Genomic DNA, 26,273 nt, shown 5'->3' with positions numbered 1-26,273 from the left:
ACTAGAGAGCAGCAGAGAGCTTTAGATCACAGCTAGCCATTGTATTTAGTTCTTAATGTTTTTCATCTTAAACATTCACTGCAGCGTCCTCATTTTGTATGTCTAGGAAATCTTTTATTTGTCATATATATATATATATATATATATATATATATATATATATATATATATATATATATATATATATATATATATATATATTACAATGTTATTAGTTTGGGGAGGATGCAGTGTCTGAATTTATCCAACATATTTTCTTTTCCAAGAAAATTTTCACTGCTTTTATCTTTTTGGTGAAGTGTATGTGTTAAGGGGTTCTAATGTTCAGCATGGAAAGGGTGGAGGTGAGAGTGAAAGCACAGATGGGTGAGGAGAGGGGGATGAAGAGAGGAAAGGGAGGGAAAGTGAACAAGGAGGCAGGGTGCACTCAGGTTTTCCCTCCTTTACGCTCTCTCTCTCTCTCTCTCTCTCTCTCTCTCTCTCTCTCTCTCTCTCTCTCTCTCTCTCTCTCTTCTCCCTTCTTTTTCAGCTTCACAGATGGCAGGAAGTGCTTTCCTCTTTCGAACAGGCATCAAGTTCTTTCTTGCCCTTTTGATATCTCCATCTGTGGAGCTTTCTGATTTGGCCCTAATCTTTCCCTAGTCATCTTTCCTTCATTCAGCATGGTGAACAGATAATTACCTGGCTGAGGGTCACCATGGGAGCCTGCCTTTGCAAAGGTCATCAAGGTCAGTTTTTGTTTACGTGCATGTCTGTCTGTTTGCTGTTATATGTTTATGTTGTTTATTTTTTTGCTTTATTTCAAAGGTATAAATTATATAGAGTATGTGTGTCTACTTATTGCTTTAATAAATTGGTCTCATCGGTCCTGTGTGTATACTGAGTACCACAGACTGTCACTATGGACACTTTATTACTGCATATTTAAATAGATTAGAATCAGAATGAATGGTCTTGAATACTGTAAGATGCTTCACAAAAAGGAGTTTATCATCATTTTAACTGACATCATTTATGTCATCCTGTGTGAAAGTGAATGGAAGAGACAGCAGGAGTAGGAATGTTGTCTCATGGTAATTGCAGCAGCATGCACTGTTAGTTTCCGACACTACAGTGTACCACCAGAACGTGCATGTGTTTGTCTGATGAGGGATTATTGTCGGTAATTAAACTTGCTGAGCTGAGCACCTTGTTTAGTATGGGTGACTGCAGTGTGTGTTGTGATAGCAGAGCTCCCAGAGCAGCTACTCACTGGCTGAGATAAAGGTGAAGTCTCTTAGGGCTTCTTGTCAGGATCATCAGAGAATGGAAGCCCTCTGTTCATCAGCGTCTGTGCCCCCCAAAAAAAATAAAAGGGCGGGGGGTTGTTCAAATGGCCATTTATCTAATAGCATTTACTGATACAACATGACAGGATCAGGTGTCCCCTTGTTAAGTGTCTTTAAATTAAATGGAGCACAGCTTGCCTTTTTTATTTGACTCTAAAAAAGGTCTGCTCTGTAAGTGTTTTTGTGTGTCTGCCTGTGCTACGGTTGAATAAAAGTGCAGCATGCTAAATGCCAGGGTCACCACTGATGCATAATGCATGAGAAAGGTGGTCACACTGACTGTACTCCAATGCACAGGGCCATATTTTGTGTTTAGCAAGGCACCTTAACATATGAGTCATCAGGTAACAACCTGGGAGACCCTCAGCTTCGAAATGAGATCTCCTTGATAAGATCCTGAGTGAACAAAGCAGGGCCAATGACAAGAATCAACCCTGCACACCAGGGGATCCCAAGGGATGGGTTGTCAAGACACTTGCCTGTTGCTATGGAAACATGGAAGCAACAGGAATGGTTCCCATCCATCCGTTTCAGTTCAAATGCAAACAGGCGAGGAGTTGGACATATACCTAATGCATGCAAACAGATTTGATCTAACTCACATGTTTGCTTTTCTGCAGAGATTCAAAATAGCCAGCATCCCATGGAAGAGCTTCAGTCTTGGACAGAAGGACAACCCATTGCCAAGGTCCGTCCATGTTCCAGCCTAAAAGCCTGATTAGTTAAGACAGAAATTCAGAGAATCTCATATGATATATTGTATTTTAGATATTATGCCTTTATTGAGCAGCTTGGCTCATCTTACTTAAAGTACTCCTTTAGAACTGATACAATTCTTTGCATGCAAACAATTTAATTACACTCTATGAAGAGTGTCTCATTATCACTTGTGATACGGTGCCTAAATAAGTGTGTTTTGTGCACTTTTGACCCGATACCACTTTAATATCTATGTTTATGGTGTGATTTAGACATTCACTTTTCAAGTGTGTCAACCAGAATATCGACAGACTTAAAAAGAACATTCAAAAGTCATCTATGAAAAAAAATGTTGATATACATATAGCATCATAAATAAATGTTACATAATATATTTACTTCAATTACATTTTTTTTGTACAGAAAAACAGGAACTTTTGCTACTTTTAACCAAAATGCAATATTTCAATTTCTGGATTTATTAATTTATTGTAATGACAACCTCTTGTCAACAAGGTTACGTGGGAAGTCCACATGCACAAATCTAAAGAATATAAAGGAGCCTCACATGTTATTAATAAAGGAGTGTCTAAGTTCTCTTTCAAAGGCATTTTTGCAAAATAGGAAGAAGCCTACTAGTTATGTTTGAAGAACCAGAGTATTAAAAAATAAAAGAGTATACAGCATCCTGATATATTAGGTATGGTTTGTGATTAATTCCCTCTTTTTCTAAATGTGTTTTTGCGAAAGGTGCCAATAATTCCTTCGTTGATTATTTGGTGTGTAACAAACAATGTACACTCATCTTTTTCGTTATTGTTATTATTGATTCAGGGGAATCATCAGCCATACAATGGATCCATGACAGATAAGAAGAATGGCAATGGCTATAACATTGGGGAGCTAGCAACATCTTCCCTAATGGGTGAGAAACACGTGATGCACAGAGATTGAATCTGCTCATGTCACTGCTTCCCTTTGGGTTTTTTTTTGTTCATCCTTTATTCATTTTATTTATATAAATTGGAAAAACCAGTCAGTCTCAACCACAGGCTGGTAATATAATCTTCCCACAAATTGCACATCCTATTCGTGAGCAGAACCCAGCTTTTTACCATTTTACCATAACATTTTACCATTTAAAACTCTTTTAATCCTGTGTATAATTATAGAATTAATCGGCTGCCGATCAATAAAAGCATAAAGGCAGTGCTGTCTTAATTGTGGTGTAATAAATTACTAATAATTGCAATAATTCTTTTTAGAAATCACACATAGGGAATCTATTTCATCTAAAACAGCAAATTGGAACAGCTAAAAGCGCCTCATTTTCTTCATAATGTCCTATTTTCCACTTTCATTATTCGCTATTTAATTTTCACCTTTTTACATTCCCTTTCGCAATTGCCCAATCTTTTCTCATACTCTGCTCAGGTCTGGTAGCTACTATAAAGGAGCACATTACCAAGCCAACGGCAATGGCACAGGGCCGGGTGGCCCACCTGATTGAGTGGAAAGGTTGGGGTGGGGAGACAGTGACTGGAGGAGGCTGGTGTGGCTGGAGCAGGGATGGAGGAACAGGAGCAACACTGCAGGAGGACGAGCAGCTCTACTCCCACCTGACAGATGAGATCAAAGAGGCACGGTTTGCTGCAGGTTAATACAGAACACATCTCTATTTACTTTGGAGCATTCATCTTGTCCATATTATTATCAATGGTATTGCATTAATGTTATTTATATATTTGTAAATACATTTTTAGTATTATTTGATGTTGATTGATGCTAACTTCTTTTTTGCCTTTATTGTTATTTTTCTTATAACATTTATTACAATTATTTAGTTGCAATATTAGTCAAACTAGTCAAACAAATGACAAGGAAAATAACGAAGTAAGTGTGTTTGCTATTATTATCTATCTATTTAGTGCTCCATATACACTGATCAGGCATTACATTATGACCACCTGCATAATATTTTGTTGGTCCCTCTTTTGCTGCCAAAACAGTTCTGACCCACCGAGTTTTAACAGCATTAACTTCTTCAGCAGTTTGAGCTACAGTAGCTCGTCTGTTGGATCTGACCACACGGACCAGCATTCGTGCCCCACATGCATCAATGATTCACCACTGTTCCTTCCTTGGACCACTTTTGATAAATACTGAAGACTGCAGACTGGAAACATCCCACAAGAGCTGCAGTTTTAGAGATGCTCTGACCCAGTTGTCTAGCCGTCACAATTCGTCCCTTGTCAAACTCGCTCTAAAATGTTAGCTTGCTGACTCATACATACCAACCACTAACAGGTGCCATGAATAAAGAGATAATCAGCGTTATTCACTTTACTGGGTCATAATGTTATAATGTCATAATGTTATGCCTGGTCGGTGTATCATTAGCAGTATTTACATTCAAACCCGAAGTGATTGCAGTCTAGAGTTCAGACTAGAGTGCAGTTCTACAGTTGTATGTAATGTGTCTGAGAAAGTTAAATAACTATCATTTAAAACAAACATATATTTCCCAAATTAGGTACATTTTGTTTAGAGATGACATTGATAGCTATTTACTAATATCTTATACATTTAGTGTTATATCCATAATAGTTATCCAATCAAAATGTATATCTTGATTTCATGAGTTTGTGTCAGCACTTGACACGAAAATGGCATTGAGGCAGATATAATATTTTGACATGGTTTGGGTTTATTCCCTTCTCATAGGGGTAGCTGAACAGTTTGCCCTGGCTGAAGCAGAAATTAATGCATGGCCATCACCTGAGGTCACAGATCGAGCTACAACCAGTACAGTCCAAATACAAGGTACAAATATACTCCATACACCACTTAATTGTCCTGTAACATAGACTAGACAGAGTACAACTTCATAACAGGGAAAAACTGAAAAACTGTCAGCACATGAATTAGCTTGTTCTCAGCATAAACATGACCTAATTTGTCATACACAGCAAATGAATGCAAAAATTAAAGAGAGATTTGTATTCTGTTCCTGTTTAAGGCTGTAATACAATCATCCAATGATTATAATGATGGTCTGCACGAAGTATTTTGCTGGCTAATCATGAAAAATAGCTTGTTGAAGCAGATAGGAACAGGTACATCATAACCTCCTTTCCTGTTACTCATTAATCCTCCGGCTGAATGAAAGGAAGGACAGATGAGTAAAACCTCCCTAAAAACTCCTGCATCCTCTAGAAGGGAGATGATTCACAGATGTGGCAGTCTAATGAGTTTGAGTGCAATTAGCTTCTTATTCATATTTCCGCCTTTCCTTTTTCATGGAAAGGAAGTGCTTTCAATGTACATTATTTGCCATATTTTCAATTATTCAATTTGTAGTGTGCTACTTCTCATCTATTTCATTAAATTAGGACAAAATTTATGTGGAAGGCTCACAGCTTTTTGAACAACATTTGGCAGGTTCATTTAGAGTGACATTTAATTTCTAGTGTACTTTAAGATATGCACTTATGCAAATGCAAATCAACCTGGGTTTGATGACATCAAAAAAAGGCAAAGCCAGAAACAGTTAGTGCTGATATAAACATTAGTAGAACACAATATGTTTTTAATCTATATTCCTATTGAATGCTTGAATCTCAAATTGTGTTTCTTATTTCATACAGAATATTATAGCACTTGTTCTATTATGTTATTGTTTCTATAGTAGCACCATGGGGACTTGGATGCTCCACTTTAGCTTGCTTTTGTTTAGACAGTCTGGGAAACCCACTCTATCACTCAAGCAGCAGTACATCAAAGATTCTTGTTATGTTTCAGAGTCTCTTCATGAGTTGTTTGTAATGTTTTTTCTTTTTCTTTTCATGTCTGTTTTTTCTCTAACCTAAGACCCATTTAAATGATTAGTTCCATTCTGTTAATGCATTTTATTTCTTTTTGAAAAGTGAATTGGACATTGTTATAACCATTCACTAAAATCATTATTTTTTCATGGATATCTTACTATCTGCTGCAAAGTAATACTGGAAGCTAAGCCATTCTTTTTTAACTGTCTCTCATAAATACACAAAGTTCATACAGTGTGACATAGTTTGGAATCTCATCATGCTGATCTTTCCAAAGGTCACGAGGGCCTGTATCTCTCTCAGTTTCTTATGGATGGAGGAAGCTTGGGTGTCCCACACCACCTTTACAGCATACACATGGAGGCCAATGCTGAAACCTGTTCTCTGAATACTACACAACCTGCTCAACCCTTCTTCTATAGCTCTGTATCTCAGCAAGAATCACAGCATTACCTTCAGGAGCAGAGGACTTTACCGGCTGAAGGCCCTGTACGACATGCAGACAGCAGTTCTGAGGATGAGGTCTTTTTTGACTAAAAAAGAAATGCCATCAGCCAAAAGATATGTGACTCTAAACGCTGGAATAGAGTGGACATTTGTTTTACCTTTTATGGCTGAGTCAAGGTTTATATATGGTGGTATAATGTGTTTGTCAGTGTGGCAGCACCAGTGTTGATCAACCTCTAAAGAGGTTATTGCCTTACCCAGTTAATGTACATATCATGTAATTCTCCTTGCCATATTTTGGAAGGAATATTTTTGATGCAAGCTTCAGTTCATAAATCTATAACATGGTGTCCTTTCCCAGGACAGGAATTGCTTTTAACAATCTGTAAAGACAGATGTTTTAAAAGAGCTGAATCACCTCAACAGCAAGAAGAAAATACACATACTCCAAACACATTAAAGCACTTGAAAACTGCGGTACCTCAGACAGAACTGTCTCAGTTATGTGATACGCTCTCATTTTGAAGGCAGCACTTGTAAATACCTGCTTAAAACCCCCTTTCAGATGCTTTTCCATCTCATCAAAAAGGCAGAAGTCTGCCAGGGCTTTGCAGCTGGACATAATGTGGACATAAAAAGACTTTCCTCTAAGCCTGGCTTCATTCAGACTCAGAGAAAGAAAGTAAAAAAAATGTCTCACATAAAATATGGCACAAAAAAGGCTTTTTGTGAGCATGGTGGTTAAAGAATAAACACCTTGCTGCTTTGATGAAAACCACGACTTTTTCGGAGAACCTTTAGACCCGTGTCTATTTTTCCCACTAAAAATGCTTATTTGTGGAACTTCTTGTTATGCTATAGTCGTTTCTATATTGTGATGCATACACAGATTTCTTTATGTATAACTTGTTCTTTAAAAACAAAAACAAAATAGAGATCAATTCTTCTCAGATATTAAAAAAAAAATATGAAAAGCATTCTGTTTTCTGTGAAAGCAAAGAGAGAGAGCCCTGGAATAACAATGATTTGCTCCCCCTTGTTGCCTAGTCATTATTTACTCAACACTTGACTCGTAAAAAAGTAGAGGAAAATAAGCAAGGAAAAGAGAGAAGGGTGTGGAATGATGGTGAGAGAAAAGTGAGAGATATACACAAGAACAGTGAAAGAGAGGGGAAACATGTGGGAGTGAGAAGGGGGTATGTGTGCATGTGAGAAAACAGAGATAGCATGAGAGAGAGTGAGAGAGAGGGATAACTGGAGAGATAAAAAGAGAGAGGTGATAGAATAACAGTGCATTTAGTGTTATCTGGTGCCACCGTCTTTTAATAGAAGTTTATGTAGCGCTAACCGATGCATTGTGTTGTAGAGGCCTCTTTTGTGCTACAACCAAGCTTTTGAATAGGATTTAATCGAGCTGCAGACTCAAGGTATTGAACTTAATAGAAATTGTGATGGGAAAAGGACTCTTATTTCATCCAACAAATATTTTTTTAGAACAAAGCCCACAGATATGATGAATGAGGTATTAGACATTTGAACTATAAGAAATTGTATTCGAGACAGAAGATGTAATACAAATAAACTTGACTTGACTTGACATGTAAGGTCAGACAGAAAAGATTGAAAAAAAAATAATTCTACAGCATTCTCATGGTTATTCACTACTTTTGAAAAATGCATGCTGCATTCTCACACATTCTGACAAATTGCTAACAGATTAAAATGGTAGAACGCTTATGAAATTTCCTAACCAGTATTACATGTATGATGTGTATGGGTAATGGTGCTATTTTAAAAGGTTTTGTCTTGGCCTGTCCATTAAAAAAAAATCTAATAGTTATTAGTTAGCTAGCAATGTCACCAAGTTCATTATATAATTTTACCTTTAAGCTCATGTTTACTATTAATATTTTTCAGCTTTTCAGGTAAATTACTTAAAACTGGGTTGTGTTAATTATCCCACATAAGCAACATATTGGGGTATTCCTCACAGAAATCAGTAATATAAAATGTGCATGTTGAACAGAGCTAAGCACCTGCTAGTTATATCTTCTTTCCACTGTAAAAAAGTGGTATAAAAAGCTAGCTAATCTATAGACCTGGTAATTAACTAGCATTTTCATTAATGTTGGTAAATTCAAATAGAGTTGTGTCCACTGAGCAAAGATTATGGGTTATTAATGCTTTATTTTTGTTGTGTTTTCAGATTTTAGCACATTGTTGCAATTTCCCAGTGTGATAAATCCTATAAACCTTTTTTTTAAGGATGATGCTAATTGTAATACGATTTCTATAGAATCTTTTCTTAACAATTGAGGCGCTTTGAGGTAAATGTTAATGTTCCTGACAGATTCGTCACGGTCAGTTTTTAAACTGGTTTGTCTTTATAAAACATAACTATCAGTTAAAGGCATGTTATTGTCTATGTTTAAAATACTTTTCACTGACCTAATCTGAATAATTATTGTAGCTTGGTATTTAAAGGCAAATATTACTATCATCAATCAGCTGTTATCTAAAATGCGTGATTCCATGTAACATAGAAGCAACAAGTGAAACCACTAACATGTTAATTGTGCATTTTGTGCTCACTTTGGCAAATATGTTTTATATATGTTAAGATTTCTCAGAGTGAGCTTTCCATTTGCAGCATTTAAAGCACAAATTCTTATATTAAATTTTAATTTAATTGCAAGCTGACTTGATTTAAAAAAAAAACAACAACAAAGGTGGAGATTGGGCTAAGATTTATCTGTATTGTATTCTTTGTGAATGTGTTGCCTACAGTCTATCTTCATTTTAGTGCCTGTTGAAGGGCCTGAAGCAAAATCACTGTTTTCATTTTGTTTGTTAGGTTAGCCAGCAGTGCACATCCTATAAGAGCAATAGGTCGAATGGTGCTCAGCGGCTTCTTCATTTAATTACACCTCCCTCATCTCCTCCATTAGAACTGGGTACACATGGCTGATTTTAATAAATCTTTATCACTTGGCCTACCCTCAGGCCTATAAACAGAACACAGGAGTGAGACTCCTTAGTCATGGCACAGAATAAAGTGCTCTTACTGTCTCAGTTCCAGGAATCGGCCTCCTGGCCAACAGCAGTCTCAACAGATAAAGTTATTTGCATATGAGTAATTAGAGCTGTACATGAATATGATTGTTACAGCAACTCACTAATTGATGAAATATTTTGCGGTTGTGATTAGAAAATTATCCAGTTAGTTATGAAGTCTGAGTGTCAGACGACCAAGAAGTGCCCATTTATCTGACTGGACATCAGATTTCCTTCGCCAGCTCTTCAATCATGTTCTTCATCTAAAAGAAACACGTAATAAACATTACTCACAGACTTGTTTTCTCAGTAAGCTGTGTTTGGTTTGTGTCATCACATACGGTCAGTGTAATTAGGTACTCTTTGTTCATGATGTAGCCTATTTGTACTGTTTGTTCATAATGTAGCCTATCAGGCTGAATTCGTCACCTCTTTCCATGTAATGACACCACACAGTTTTCCCTCCTCGGTGACAAACACACACTGCTCTCTCAAAACACTCATGATGCAGTGGGCCTGGCAAAACACAGACACAAATGCAGGATTATTGAATATGGAAACAGAAGGTCATAATCACATCATCATACACACTGTAGGCTATAAAATATATATATATGATTAAAGAAAAATACCTGCTTTACTGTAGCATCAGGGGAAAGCTGCAGCTTAGCAGGTTGAATATAGCACTCATCCTCTAGGCTTTTGCACAAATCCTATAAGATGGGTTAGAAATGTGAAAAATTCATATTAATTTATGGCCATTTCAGCATTTTACTGTCTTTAAGCTCTTCGAGAGTCTTGTTCAGTTGACAACTAATCCCATGGCAAATTATTTGCAGGATTAGCTTCTGACTATGTGCAGTTTCTGTCAAGTTTGCAAGCAAACGCATAAACAAGAGAACAGTTTTTTCTCACTCAAAACTGAAACAATGTTTCCACAAGAAATGTGGTATTCAAGAAAATCTAGTTCGTTTGGAAAAATACTTACGTATATCCTCCTGTTTGAATAAATATGTGTGTATTGAGAGCAGATCAATTAGGACAAAATTATGTTTGCTCTATAAAAGGAAAAAGAGTGAGTCTGTGCTACTGGCGGCTGTAGTGTTGAAATTTCTTAGCAGCAAAACTGGAAGCTTTAGCACATTCTGTGATTAGGAGGTGCTCTTTTACTGTCATTTTGTTGTATACGGCTCTAAAAAAGCTTTGCCTTAATTAGAGTTTTGTGAAAATCCTTAATGTAAATCAGGTGGGCTGTAAACACACGTGGTAATTTATGGTTGATTGGTATACACAAAAAAACAAATTCAGTTTGCCCTACAAAAACATACAACTTTATCATAAGAGCAATAAAACAGGCCTATAAATGTATTTTCTCCCTGATGATTCTCCCTGATGATTCCTGATTATGACAAATTTTGTCCAATCATCATGCAATTCCAATACAGCATCAATACATAAACAAAAACAAAACTTTATATCATCCATTATGCTTAAACTTGCAAGTCGCCCTGAAACAGAAACAGATGGTTGCAATACCTTTTACTCAAAGTGTTGGCCAGAAAGTGCTTGGCCCTTTAATACCTGCCAAACTCTATATAACATTGTTACAATAAGGTTATTTCATGTACAACTCATTGTACAAATAATAATGTAATCAAAATGCCTAGCAGGGTAATTATAGTGATATGTAACAGCAATTCTCAGCATCTGCCATTTGATGTAAAAGGTCAACTTTTGCCTCATTAACCTGTTTCTTTCACAATGCTGTCAGTATGTCAGTAGGTAATTAAATATTACGATGCTGAAGCTCATTTTTAAACCAGGGGTGCTAAATGGTCTGCTTTTGCATCATTGCAAAGCCACTTGCAAATACATTCTGTTAGTAACCAATACATTTTTTTAAACATGTTGGATATGTGACGCAGCAATCAAGAATGTAAAAGGAGCAATCTTACCCCACCATATATTTCTACCACCATTTCACTAAAATAAATATTTATGAATTATAATTGCCTATGACTTTCCTGTCTTGTGTATGCTGTTGATAACGCTTAAAATGGTTAAGGGTTGAGGTAAAAAATAGAGTTCGAGTAATATAACACACATTAACCAGAGTGAATAAAACTGTAAATTTCAGTTTATAATTGTGGAGGTGTTTATTATATTTAATTATAATGACATTGCATGACATAGATTGCTTTATTGGTACCATGTTCAGGTAAAATATATTTTAATTTTCAGTCCAGAAAATAATTTGTATTAATTATATATTGGTATTACATTTTTACAGAAAATTGTTTGTGTAAAAATGTAATACCGGAATAAAACTTTAATCAGAGTCACTAGTCTCTAAAAATATAAATTTAATACAAATTATTTTCTGGACTGAAAGCTCAAATTTTTTTTTTAAGAACTAAAGCTGAGGGGAAAAAGCAAGATTAAGTGTTAACTACCATCACATTATTTAGAAACAGGGTCATGGTACACATTTTTTGGCCACTATTTTTGAACAGCTAAGCTTCACATTCATGTGATATATATGAATCATGAATATATATGAATGTGGTGCTCAGCTGTTCAAAAATAGTGGCCAAACTGGACATCACTATTTTTGCATTATTATCACTGAATGTTACTAAAAATTATTTGATCATCTCCATTTGTATATTTTTCAAAGACATTTAAAAAAAGATAAAAATGAATTCTTAGGACTATTGCTAAAATAATATTTTTTAGTACCAAAGTAGCATTATTAAATTTAGCAAAATGTAGCTTTGAATGAAATTGGAATCTACAATGTTCCCTGAATTTGAGCCCTTAAGTGATATTACATCATTTTGCGCTTTAATGTTTATATTTATATGAAAGAACACTTAATTCCAACTTTGATGATAGAAGCTTTAATAGCAGAAGTATTACTGTTACCTCATTTTGGTTGGAAAGCAGGAAATTCTGCAGTTGTGCTCTTGTGATGGTTCCTAGAAGTTTGAGAGAGTCTGGAAAATATATGAGTGCAGATGACTGCAACATATAAGCTATTAATCTGATTTATTTATCCTCGAGTAAAATGTAACATTATTTGTGGTTTGACTGTGACTTTATCTAGAGAGATCTTCACTCTGTCATTTGGCCTGTTGGCCATTCAGCTTCTGTCCTGTATTGTGCTGTGTCTGTCATTAAAATTTTGCATTAATCTTGGGTTTGTCAGATATTTGTCAGACTCACCATGTGTGTCAACTACGGGAAACTCGTTTTCTTTGCTGGAGTTCATGACATGCTGTACTCGCGTCACTCCTTCAGCTCTCTGGAGCATAGCTCCTACTGGAACCACAAACTGCCTAATCTGGACTGAGGACAGCCTTCAAAGTAATGATGCAGGAGAGATAGGATCTATATGGTTTTGTCCATATTTTCTGATAACAACAAACATACAAAGAGACATGATTTTTTTTGTTAGATACATCACTCACTTTGGACAGGCCCTGATGAGAGAGGGCAGGTGTGGGAGTCTTTTAATAAGCGATATGCCATCATAGAAGGATGGCTGATGCCTAGAGCGTGCCAGAGCATTGGATATGAGTGTGGCTGCCAGAATAGGGACAACATGAGTGGACTGCCCAGTCAGCTCCAGAGCACAAAGAGCAGGGGACAGCGTATGTGTCACAGCTCCTGCAAACGCTGCTGCTCCTATAAACACACACACACACACACACACACACACACACACACACACACACACACACACACACACACACACACACACACATGTAGACAAGTACAAACTTCAGGCCACCCAAGTAGCCAGTACTGAGTCATGATCATGACACATTGGCACTCATTCTAAAAGAAAATGGCAGAATAAAATGTTTGTTTACCCACTAAAGCGTAGCCCCCTGTGTTTATCACACTCAGCCTCCTCCCTGATGAGATTCCATCTGGGAAGAGATAGGCCAATCCCTCACCCAGCAAACGGCCTAAAGCAGCACCTACAACAGACATGAACTCTTACAACAAATTGGAGCGAGACTTTAAAATATTTGTTTGCATGCTGCCTATGTTACAAACTGTGTTCGTGATCAAACCGTTTTTGATTCAAGCAATTTAACTCACCGTAAATAAAGACAGGCATGAAGTAGCCAGCAGGCAGTGGTATTGTGCAGGCCAAGACTAACAGCCAGAACTTGGGACAAAAAAAGAGACTAAATGTCTTGATACAATCATGTGAATATTTAATTCGGTACGCTGTGATTATAACCAGCATTGCAGAACACCTGAGCGTAAATTATTGAATAACAAAGCCCCTTCATCTGGTAAATGCAATTAAGTGATTGCTCATGGAAATTTAAATATAGTCTCTGAACCATTTTAGTCTAGTCATTTAATTAATAGCCATAATTACTGAAACCCATATCAAAAAGAGTGAAATGTAGAAACTGCCTTATACTAAAATTAATTTCAAAACTACATTACAAATGTAATATCAAATGCACGAACAGACCTGTGATAATTCTGCATTTTCTTCTCTTTTTTTTGGTCACATTCATATTATATTTCATGCACAATGAATGAAATCAGTTTATTTTTATTGATCTTTAGTAAGTGCTTTACCCTTGTTAGGGTCGCAGTGATTTAGAGCCTATCGTGGGAAAATGAGAGGAATATGATGCAGGAATGTAATCAAGATGGGATGCCAGTCACGACATACCATTTAAAAACTCCTTCACAACTACAGGCAATTTAGCATTAAATAATAATCTACTGTCATGTTTTTGAGAAGTTGGAGGATATGTGCACTGGCACAGGCAGAACCTGTGAAAATCCGTACACATGGTAACCCAAACATAGAGATGATGTAGCTACAAGATACAACAAGCTTTAAACAGGGCACAAGACAGGGAATGTGGGTTTCCACCATAGAGCTAGCCAGAATAAACAGACAGTTCTACCTTCTGCCAATCAGAGATCCCTGTATCATGCACTAGCAATGAAATTTTCTAGATTTGTTTATTGACAGCATGGCTTTGTAGGGAATACTGAACAGAGGGTCTATGGTTTTATGGATTTTAAACTTTGCTCTACATTTATATACTTCTCATTTCTTTCCAAAACTGATTATTATAACCTGATACCGCAGTACTGTTTAATTCTCAAATAAGAATGAAGATTAATTCTAACAAGCAAACAGCAGACTCTAGTTCTGACTATAATTCAAATAATAGACTTATATTAAAGCATTTGCTCTGTTATATTTTTTAGTAACATCCCATTCACAGAAACCTAGAGAATAGAATCTAAGCCTAATAATAAATGGATTTAAGGAAATGTGTAAGTTATCCTTGACATGGTGAAGATAAATGCATGCTTAGCAAGTATTCTGTAAGTAAATGGTTATTTAACATATATAGAAGAAGGCAGTGCCATATGTTTATAACAGTCTGTACATTTTCTCACAAGAAAGTATTGTTTCTATCACCTTGAGAAACATGTGTTGGTAATTTTACCTTGATGAGAAGGAAGCATCCAAGTGTGTGATAAACACTGTATCCAGGTGGACTCCACTCTTGCCAGAATAAATTAGGGGATTCTTGAATTACTGTGGCATTGTAGGAAATTAAGTTCCACTGGGTGCTATCTAGCAAAGAGGAAAGTAGCTGCTTCATTGAGAGCTGTAAAAGCAAAAGAGGGAATCTGATTAATGTTATGAAATATGCATTTATTTAACTTTATGGTACCATCTTCAAATTACAAGACTGTATCATCTGATTTGCATGGTATTAACTTTTACTGGTTTTTAGGGTATGATAATCAACAAAAAGGTAATAAGCTCATAATCGAGACTGAAAAATAATTGTTCACATGCATGGTTTATTGTTAAATGTACACATTTTCATTCTTTTGGTAAAACTTCACCTCTGGAGACGGATGACCCCTAATGGGAGAAGCCGAAAGAATAAGGTAGAAGAAGAAGAAGAAGAAGAAGAAGAAGAAGAAGAAGAAGAAGAAGAAGAAGAAGAAGGTAAAACTTCACTTCAGGGAAATGTTTATAGGGTTGCATGTTGCCCACATGATCATGTCACCTTTCATGACAACAGACATAAACCTACAGAAACTCTGACACATCTAAAACTTCATACAAAAGACTTTTAGTATTTACTTTATGTCAGGTTGATATAACACCTGGAACTCAAGATGTAATGTAATAGACATGCCTAAAGAGAACAGAGCTGGAAATGTGGTTGTGGCTTTCCACTGTAAGCCAACTCAACGTCAAAAAACTTCACTTAACTCAACTATTATCAACCATGACAGTAGCATTTTTATGCCTGCTGAAGCTTGTTGGAATGTGTTTATAAGTGTATACATAGGTTCCTGTCAGCTGGCAAGACGAATTATGTAGATGTCATGTAGCTCTATAAAAGTAACATTGAGTAAAGTGTTACTATTGTTTTAAATTAATAAACTTGATTAGTAACTAGTGCCTAGTTTTAGCACTCAAATAAATCGACTTGTTCAAATATCAAAGATGAGTGTTTTCTAGACATTCTACATGCATTTATTTATGCACTTATTTTTTTTTTAATTAAGAGCATGTTGGTGATGTTACTTTAGTATCAGTGCATGTCTAGAATTCTCACCCGGGATGCTATGAAAGATCCTCCAGTGTGTGGGAAGGTTACTGATGCCAATAGGAATGCTACAGTTGCTGAATATAATGTCTTTCTAATCAAAAACAAAACAAAAAAAAAAAAAAACAAGAAAAGACAAATCTTGCAGTTAGTTGGGGGCATGCATATTAAGATTATATCTCATCCACCCTTTAGCACTTTAGCATTGGTTATTATTATTGCCAGGAGCACTGCAATTATCATTACAAAGTGCCACAGGTTCTGAACAAGTCTAGCCTGTGGTATGGTATGTTCTATTGAAATCCTTTCTAATTAATGTAGCTGTTTTTCCAGACCACAACTAAATAATCTACTAAAGTAGAAAAAGAAAATGTTGGCTCACTCGGTTGCTATGAACCTGCTGATGAATTTGTTTGTTCGGACAAAACGAAGAATCCATCGATGGCTGTAGAGGTAAATACAGCCTATTGCTCCACACAGTAGTCTGAGCGGAGGGCAAGGAAAAGAGACAAACAGCAGGAGATTATCTTACACAAATGAATAAATATTAGCACTTGTAATTAAACCCAAGGGCATGGGTTGTTAGAATCGCACAATTAAAGAAAATGATATCACATTCATAAGTCTGCATGTTTAATTCATGAAGACAGTTATAACCTGACAATTACACCGTGTAGTAGAGAGAAGATTTTATGATTCATAATTGAGAAAGAAATGCTCATGGGAGTCCCTGTAACCTGTAGCAGACCTTCCTGGCAACTATTTTCCATAAAACATACCATGTTTTAATATTATTCCAGTAAAGATGTTCATTTTACATTTGACTAACTATGGTTTGTTTCAACCCCTTAAATTCTTTTTTTTTATTATTTAGTAAATCATATTATTCAGTACCTATAGTAAAACTCATAGGAAAATCGGTAAGCTGTAAAATCTATATGGTCTGGAAATGTAGATTTACATGTAGATTTACTAACCAAAGCTTAAAACCTACCCCAGGAATGCAAAAATCAATATTTCCGCTGGTTGGTAGGGGAGCTCGCTTGGGAACCTTGTCTTGAACACAGCTTGCACTGTTTCTACAAGCAAAGAAGGCAAACTCTTTTTTTCATTGCATAATGTTCTGCTTTCCATTTGAATAATATTGTAATAAGATTTGAATTACGTGGCAATGTCAATTCACTGGAAAATAAATTCAATTTGTCCTGAACTCATAGTATTCAATTAAGCCCTAGGGGAAGATAGAGGACTGGAAGTGTCATGGGTAAATGAGATCAAATTGAGGACAGAGCTCTGCCATACTTTAGGGGGTGTCGTGAGCAGCATGTGCTTCAGTTCTTGCCTTGCTCTTTACTGCACACAGAGAGAAGTCGGTACGTAACCGATCCACATACTGCAGCAAAGAAACATGGACAGTAATCTCGCACGGAATAGTGACTGCCCATGACTTCAATGCTGAAAAGCACTCCTGAGAGCGAGAGAAAGAGAGAGAGAGAAAGAGAGAGAGAGAGAGAGAGAGAAAGAGAGAGAGAGAGAGAGAGAGAGAGAGAGAGAGAGAGAGAGAGAGAGAGAGAGAGCGGGAGAAAAAGATAAGGATGATTAGTATGGAATGGAGGGAGTGAGGAGACCAATTCTAGAACGGTCAGAAAAGCTGATGTTTTAGTGAGATACATAAAAATGAGCTATCAGCAGCTTACCGCTTACTGGAGCCCCAAAACAGCTGGCCACGCCCACTGCTGATGCCACAACTAGCATCTCTCCTTGAGTTCTTTTCTAAACCATGGGCAGAAATTCTCATTAAAAACGATATGCCTACAGTCTTACTCTATTTACTCAGGAAATATTAAATATTTAACACATTATATTACTTATATGGCATTACGAAAATACTACATTATATTTGTTTGTTGAGGACCTGCTTTTCACCAGAGGCAGAGGCATACAGACGATACAGGTATGCTCCCACCATATTGGACAGATGGACAAATGGACCCTGTCAAGGTTATTGAGTGCAGAAAAGGACAAAACAAACAATTACCATTATTCACTTTAGTTCATTATTATTAGTCATTATTGCTTATTAGTAATTATGCCTTACCACTTTTCCAAGGAACACAGTGCTACCTGCAGACAGTGTGCAGATAAGACCAATGAGTTTAGCAAAGAGATTTGAGAGGGAGAGATAGTCTGGCAACTGAACACCTGAGAGGATAGTCCTGATCTCAGGCAGACCTGAACCTGAGTCAAAGACAAAAGAAGTATTGAGAGAAAGCAAAACAGAAACTGCTTCATATATACACATAATTCATGTACTAAACAAGCATAGTTAAAGTTATATTGGTTCTATCTGATTAATTTATTATATTTCAGCCATAAACTTTGGCCAGTCAATACAGTCAAAGAAAAACATCTCACTTAATTTATCCAGTAACTGCTTTATCTTCTTATAATCACACTTCTTATAACCACACCCAAATGAGGATGGGTTCCCCTTTTGAGTCTGGTTCCTCTCAAGGTTTCTTCCTCATAACATCTAAGGGAGTTTTTCCCTGCCACACTCACCATGGCTGCTCATCAGGGATAAATGCACACCATTCACCTTAACTCTTAAAATTCTGTAAAGCTGCTTTGATACAATGTCTGTTGTGAAAAGCGCTACAGAAATAAACTTGACCTGACTTGACTTGACTATATTCTTCATCAAGGATTCAGAGTCTATCCTGGTTACACTGAGCATGAAATAAGGACACACGCACACCCTGACTGGGATTTATGCTTATCGCAGGGCACATGCACATAATATTAACACAGTCTCACCTAGGGGCAATTTAACCGAGTCATTCCATCTACTAGCATGTTTTTAGAAGGCTGTTGGAAACCAGAAAACCTGAAGGAGAACCATGGACATAGGAAACTCCTCCCAAGTTAAGGGTTGAAGTGACCTTGAATCTAGATGCAAAAAAAGTACTCTTTGCTCCACCATGCTGCCCAGATGCAACTTTTTCAAGCTTAAATCATTTTAAAGCTTTAAAAAACAACTTAAGCAAACATCTTACATATGTGTGGTGGTGCAGAGAAAACTAAAATAAAAAAATTTCTGCCAAATACTATCCTTGAAGATTTCATAATGATAGATAACCAAAATGACATTTAACAGCTACAACTTTCATGTCAAGTATCATACAACTTTAAAATGTTTCAAGGCTTGCTGGCTAAAGTTTTACTTCAAAATCAGTGAATGCCAGATTTGATGTTAATATCATAACTTACATTTTGTCAGAAATATGACGTTTTTGAGACAGATTAAATAAAGTAAGATTAAACATTGCATGATACCTGCAGATTGGGGACAGATGCTGTGAGAGAAGCTGGTTGAAAGAGCACAGAGAAAGCTGGGGTACAGTGCCCAGCACAGGAATTGTAACAGGATGTTACCCTCAAGACAACTGTATAGCCACTGGTGGGCTAGCAAAAGACAAGACATGCAAAGACTTAGATTACAGACTTATTTACTGTTCCTTTATTGTCAGATTTCTCTGTTCTTCCTATGCTGATTTGAAGTTTCTGTACTGCAGATATTTTCCGAATCATAATGAAAAAAAATCATGACTTAATTTGTGTTTTGCAATGTACATGGGCAGGTCCACAAACATGAGCCCGAAAGATATGAGGTAGAAATAACTACTACTACTACTACTACTACTACTACTACTACTACTAACTAATAATAATAATAATAATAATATATATATATATATATATATATATATATATATATATATATATATATATATATATATATATATATATATATATATATATATATATATATATCATTATATCATTATATCATTATATTAGTAGATTTTCAAGATGGTTTTAGAGAAAAATTATGTCATGCTCCTGTATAAGATATAAATAGAAAACCTTGATGTTTTTTTTTAATTCATAATATGTGCTTTTCTGTTATTATTAATAGTGAAGGAAGCACAGATGTGTAAATGCAAAAGTTGTCCCAGTATAGAGTCTTACCTCGCAGGAGTTTGGCTACTGTCAGGTCTATACAGAAGCTCATGAGAGCAGTGAGAACTCCCAAGGCAGCGTAACAGTACCACTCTAACCCCGCCACAGAAAGCAAAGCTGTCTGAACTCCCCTAACACACCCTGTATGACATGGAAAAAAGCCTAAAATATCCAATAATATTGAACAAACCATTGATTATAGCTAACTACAGGTGGGAGTGATTTTGTGATTAGTAACTTATGGAACCTGATCAAAGGTAAGAGCAAAATGACAACAGCAATACATTTGATAAGAAAAAATACGCACACATCACAAAAATAAATAAATAAATAAATAAATAAAAGCAATCTTCACCTCTTATCTGTGATCTGGCAGTCTGCCACGGTTTCCAGGGCCATTTATTAGAGACAATTATCATCTCCTCTGTGTTTTTTTCACTGGTGGGCTGCATGCCATGTTGTTTATTTTCAGCAAGGCTTGCGTAGCTTACATAAACATGCTGTGTTGTCTATGAAATGATTAAGATAATTACAGCTCTATTATCATTTTATTACAAATAGATGAAAAGCTATTGTATCAAGGTATGCAGTGTACACTTCATGCAAGGTGTAAAGGAAGCTTACCATTTCAAGGAGAAGGTGCAGTCCAGTATTCAGCTTTTTTACAATACACAGCCAAAATTGGAATGGACTGAGGAGGAAAAAGAGTAAGCAAGTTCAACTCTAACTTATTAATGGTGAATTTGTCCTTTCTTGCTATTGCCCTAGGGTATGCACTGAGCTGGAACAGCTTTCCTTTATTTTTCAATTGAATTCATTCTAAATCTCTGAATGTCATGCAGACCTTTTTATGTGTTTAATAAAATTGTGGAAGGTGAAATGATGGAAATCTATCAGTAAGAGGTAAATTCAGCTCAACGGAAGTAAAAAAAACCCTGCCAACCTTCAGAGAAGGACTTTTATATTGTGTCGCTGTAGAATCAAGCCTGGTCTGGTGCATTTGAGTTCTATTCAAAATTTATGCATGGCGCAAGTTTTCAGAAAGCGAACCGCCAACCATGAAGGAGAACACTATATTTTTTTCAAGCATATTTTTTTCTGGGCTCCCTATTATATGTGTGTGTATATATATATATATATATATATATATATATATATATATATATATATATATATATATATATATATATATATATATATATATAGTATATAGTATATTATATATTTTCCTTATTGTTGTCTGACAATAAGATTACTCCACTTTCGAGATGTGAATGTCTGGCACTAATGTCATACTTTTTAAATGATGTACTGTACAGTATGAGTAGTATTCATTCAGGCATTAAGTGAGCACATGGTCCAAGAGTGCAATTTACACAAGGCTTGTTATTTTGTGGCATTTTCGTGATTTGAGTTGTCTGCAAGTACTTGGGAAAATAGCACAGTTTACCTGTATTAGTCATTCTCAAACCCAGAGAGAGCAGAATGCCTGAAAAACGCAGACAGCTGAATGACTGAACAAGAGAGCAGAGGTGAAATTGCAGTTGATTTAAATTAAATCTGTAGTGAAAATCTCTGTCCATATGGCAGAATCAATCTGTGCTTGGCTGATTGGTGGATGAAGGTAAAGGCTTATGTGCATGGAATACCATTTTCTCACTCCACTCCATGACTGATCAGCCACTGTTCTTTTCCTATTTCCTTTTCTTTGAACCTCTTTTACTATCCATCCATTTTTTTTTTTGCCCCGTTGTAGGGAGTAAAGCAAACTCTGAGAAAAATCAGCAACAAGAATTCTTGGTAAACCATACTTGCAATACTATTTCCTTTCCTACGTCAATGAATTAATGTTTTGCAAGACAGTGCTATGATACAATACTTATGCTTAAGGTACTGTCTGTGCATGTTATCCTCATGTCTGTATGGGTTTCCTCTGGGTTCTCCAGTTTTCCTTCCACTGCCTTAAAAAAAAATGCATGTTTGTGAATTGGTTACTCCAAATTTCCTCTAGTTATAAATATGTAGTGTGTGAATGTGTTTGGTGCCCTGAACTCGACCTGCTGCACATTTTATGTTTCAGTGTTCTTCGAATCTACAGAACCCTAACCAGTTCTGGTATCACAGATTAATAATATATTTTCCACTAATTGACCTCTTTTCTTCATAAAAATAAAGTTAGTAGATAGGACTTAACTGGCAAGATTATCATACCTGTTTATTTAAGTCTGTTAAATATCACAGAACAAGTTGGTGATAAGACTAGAAAGTCACATTAATTTATTTTAATTGCATTTTATTTGTCAAGCACTTTTGCCAATACACATTGCCACAAAAATGCTTAATAGAACTCTGTTAAGAATTTTTTAAATAGGTAATAAATGAGCAAGCCAAAGGTGATAGTAACAAAGGAAATACTCCATTATATGACATGAGAAAGAATCCTTGAGAGAAAGCAGACTCAAAAAAGGAAACTATCCCCAACTGTGGAACACTGGATAGTGGGATTATAAATCATTAATCTTCTACAACTGTATACTGTAAAATCCCAATATTATTAAGGGTGATGAAAGCATTTGTGGTTTTAACATGTGGTTTTTATATACTTCAGACATATTTTCAAGTGTGGACTTGTGGTGCATGGATTTAGAGCATGTGTTTTTTTTGACGTGATAGTTTCATATTATTCACTTTTTATTTTAATTTATTTTACCAATGTTACTCTCACCTCAGGCCAGCTCGTTTAATAGCGATTTATGTATTTTTTAACAGAATTTTCTTAAGCATATTTAACAACTTGCCGTACAAATAAAAATTTTGAAATGAGTTGATGTGACTTTTCTGAGGGTTTTTTATGCATGATTCTTTCGTTTCCAAATGCTTCTTTTCACGTTTTTCTCATGTAATGTTTTTTTTTTATTTTTATTGTATGTTATATAGTTATTTATGTTGTGGGATGTCACATGTTTAGGTGAGCTCATGTCTTTGGCAGTTGGGTCAAGTGTATTTGAAATATCCCTTCTCTTGTTTTCCCATGTAAAGTAATTGTAGTAACAAATCTCAAGTCTACCAATCAGTTTAATCTTGTATTAGTTTACTGACATTCTGATGTGTCTTTCAACATTTTCCTGGAAAGATAAACAGGTAGTGGAAAGATGTACTGTACGTGGGTGGTGTGTTGGGGTTTTTCCATCATGAAACTGATTTTCCAATTACTGATGATCAGACATTAAAGCAAAGTGTAATGCATTTTCCAGTACCAATTGCCCTCATTTGTTTTTGGATTACATCAGTTATCTATGTTTTAAAGTATACTACGACTATAATTTTATCACAAAATTAGTAATATCATCATTTGAAAAACCACTTCATGCAGTTGCAATTAAAGACAATCAAGTTAGAATTTAGCTGCACAGCCCGCTTCATCTGATATGTCAAAAATGTGACATAAAAAGATTAAGATGGGAATGCATTAATATCAGTCATTCATGTGACAAGTGTGCAATGCACAAAATCATGAAGGTACAATTCATAAACTTTTGTTTAAATCAGCATCAGAATAGGGGAAAAAATTATCAGAGTGAATTTGATCGTAGCATGGTTGTGGTGCCAATTTGAGTTTAAATTGCACCACAGCTTTTGGAGAATATAGAGAATGGTGACAATGTGCTTTGTTGATTGTTGACTTATATTCTTTTCTTCTGTATGCACCTCAAGTAGTGAAGTTAAATTCAGTTCAAAGAGAATGGCTACACTGGTTCAACTTGGCAGGACAGCTTTTGTAACTTAAATAACCACTCTTTACAATCATGGTAAGCAAAAAAGCATCTCAGAATGCATAGTACACACACCCTTGAGGAAGATGGGTGACAACAGCAGAACACTACATCAGATTCCACTCTTGTCAGCCAATAATAGGCTTGTGAGGCTTCAGTGGGTACTGTCTCACAGAAACTGGAACGTCTTTCTTCCAGAAAAAGACAAGGTGAGGTTTTTCTATCTCTGTGCAGTTGCCACATTATTTGTTCAGGTATGCCTTTAAAGTGGCTGCTGTGTATAACATTCACTAAAACTAATTGTTTACTGTCACTACATTTTTGTCACTCCTTTCTTGTGTAATATATATATATATATATATATATATATATATATATATATATATATATATATATATATATATATATATATATATATGTGTGTGTGTGTGTGTGTGTGTGTGTGTGTGTGTGTGTGTGTGTGTGTGTGTGTGTGTGTACAATCTCAAAAATGCTCATCTTTCATATCTCAAAAAAGTGAGTACAACCATTTTAGTAGATCTTCTCAAAAGGCAATACTGTCAAAATGAAAATTGGATATACTTTAGAGTAGTCAATGTGCCGTTTGTATAGCAGTACAGATTAACTGTACTCTGAAAATAACTCAACATACAGCTATTATTGTCAAAATAGCTGGCACCAAAATGTCAATATTTTGTGTGAGCAACATTGTTATCTAGCATTGCCCTAATCCTCCTGGACATGGAATTCACCAGAGTTGCACAGGTTGTTGCTGGGATTCTGTTTCAATGCTCCAAAATGACATCACAGTCATCCAAACCGACTTGTTGCAGTGTGCTGCATATATTTTCTGAGCACTGACAAGTGGACCTTCCGCTTCTGCAACCTTTAAAGCAATGCTGGAACTCATCTTTAAAAACCAGTCTACTTATAGCCTCGGCCGTCTTTGTGAAGAGCAACAATTCCAATTCTCAAATCCTCAGAGAGTTCTTTGCCATGAGGTGCCATGTTGAACATCCAGTCGTCAGTATGAGAGAATCAAAGCAACAAATTTTACTAATACAAGATTCACATATTTGTATGGTCCTGTCAAACAGAAAAAACATGAACATGATGAATAGGACATGTGGCTTTGAACGGTTACACGATGTACAGCTGTTATCAATGAGGGTGTACTCACATCATTCAGCCATATTTTGACAAAAATGGCTGAATGATGTTATTTTCAGAGGACAGTAAATCTATACTGCTATACAAGATGCACATTGACTACTCTAAAATATGTTTAAATTTCATTTATATAGTATTGTCACTTAAGAAATATACAAAAGTGGTTGCTGAAATGTGAGGGGTGTACTTACTTTTGTGAGATACTGTATACACTACTGCCATTTGTTTGTTGATAAATGCCTACGTATTAATAAAGTGCTACCAACAAATTACTTACAAATTACAAATCACCTCACAGTTTACAACTTGTCTTTATTTTCAGTATAATCTGGGTATGGCAACTTAGTTATCATTTCAGCACTGTTGTGTGTTACCCACTGCTGTTCCCATGTTTCTCTCAACTGACCACTAATAGCAAAGTCAGTGGCAGCACAGGACAAAGCTAATGATAGATTATGCAACGTGAAGCAGCTGAGAAAAACACAGGCACGTGGATAGGGAAATGTTTGTGCTCTTGTCTGCTTCATATACAAAACAACCTTTCTTTCTGTCTACTATACAGGTTTTCGTTTTGTTATATGTAATATGTTGTGAATGTAGCCTTGTATACCTGTATTGTATACCTTCAAGGTCGCTGAATGTCATTTTTTAAGGCATTGTGGAGGTGGGGATGAGGGGATCTAGAGTCACTCCATGATCCAGCACAGCCCGTGCTGAGAGTGATTAAAATGTAAACAGCTGCAAACTCTTTCTCTCTGTCTCTCTCTCTCTGGGTCTCTCTCTCTGTCGCTCTTTCTCGCTCTCTTGCTCTCTCACCAGAATAGAAACACTTGTGTGTCCACAGTGCTGCTTTGGTGACGCATGCTTTACGAGAAGTGGTGAGTTGCTGGGCTGGATTTAGCTGATTAGTGAAGGACTTTAAAGTTTACTCAGACAGGGGCAAGAAACTACGCTTCTTGACATGCATACAAGAGAAAAGAATATAAGTGAGCTGAAATCAGGACAAAACTAAGATATATATTTTACATTTCTGTCAACATTAAAGATTATAGTTTTATTGTGTTTTTTTTATTCTGCCTTTTAATTGCAATTATTTTGGAATAACAAAACCTAAAAGATAGTGTTCCCTAATACAAATGGAAGCTCTTGACGTCATCCATTCCTTACAGCCTTTCAGCATTCCTTACGTGTTTCATTGGTGTCACTATTTGTATATGTAGTGACGTTTGGTCCTACATAGTACTGTAGTAGTATATCATAGGCCTTTAAAATTCCTTTCTGTAGTAAACTCTTTGCATTTGCCACCTGACAGGATGGTAAAGAGAA

The 26,273-nt window shown here is 36.0% G+C and overlaps 2 protein-coding genes across 2 annotated transcripts; one reads left to right on the top strand and one right to left on the bottom strand.

Moving 5' to 3' along the window:
• Window positions 1-533: 533 nt before the first annotated feature.
• On the top strand, window positions 534-9,033 carry fam131c (family with sequence similarity 131 member C). Its single transcript, XM_083569574.1, has 6 exons — window positions 534-728; window positions 1,949-2,016; window positions 2,862-2,952; window positions 3,462-3,683; window positions 4,752-4,850; window positions 6,132-9,033. Exons 1-6 carry the CDS (start codon window positions 698-700, stop codon window positions 6,389-6,391), a joined length of 771 nt encoding a protein of 256 aa, XP_083425700.1. The 5' UTR covers window positions 534-697; the 3' UTR covers window positions 6,392-9,033.
• A 233-nt stretch (window positions 9,034-9,266) lies between these two features.
• Window positions 9,267-25,602, bottom strand: clcnk (chloride channel K). Its single transcript, XM_083569572.1, has 21 exons — window positions 25,558-25,602; window positions 20,629-20,695; window positions 20,360-20,513; window positions 20,014-20,145; window positions 19,318-19,446; window positions 18,080-18,219; window positions 17,897-17,974; window positions 17,679-17,754; window positions 17,324-17,449; window positions 16,976-17,060; window positions 16,364-16,465; window positions 15,991-16,075; window positions 14,857-15,021; window positions 13,466-13,535; window positions 13,231-13,341; window positions 12,826-13,042; window positions 12,581-12,714; window positions 12,281-12,351; window positions 9,988-10,068; window positions 9,785-9,871; window positions 9,267-9,618 (listed from the first exon to the last, which is right to left on the bottom strand). The coding sequence occupies exons 1-21, from the start codon at window positions 25,590-25,592 to the stop codon at window positions 9,580-9,582; spliced, it is 2,184 nt and encodes a 727-aa protein (XP_083425698.1). The 5' UTR covers window positions 25,593-25,602; the 3' UTR covers window positions 9,267-9,579.
• Window positions 25,603-26,273: the final 671 nt, after the last annotated feature.

The sequence above is a fragment of the Silurus aristotelis genome (assembly GCF_946808225.1).
Source record: "Silurus aristotelis genome assembly, chromosome: 19".
Classification (NCBI taxonomy): domain Eukaryota; kingdom Metazoa; phylum Chordata; class Actinopteri; order Siluriformes; family Siluridae; genus Silurus; species Silurus aristotelis.
Note: the sequence above shows the minus strand (reverse complement) of the source record. Positions and strands in the feature narration are given on the sequence as shown.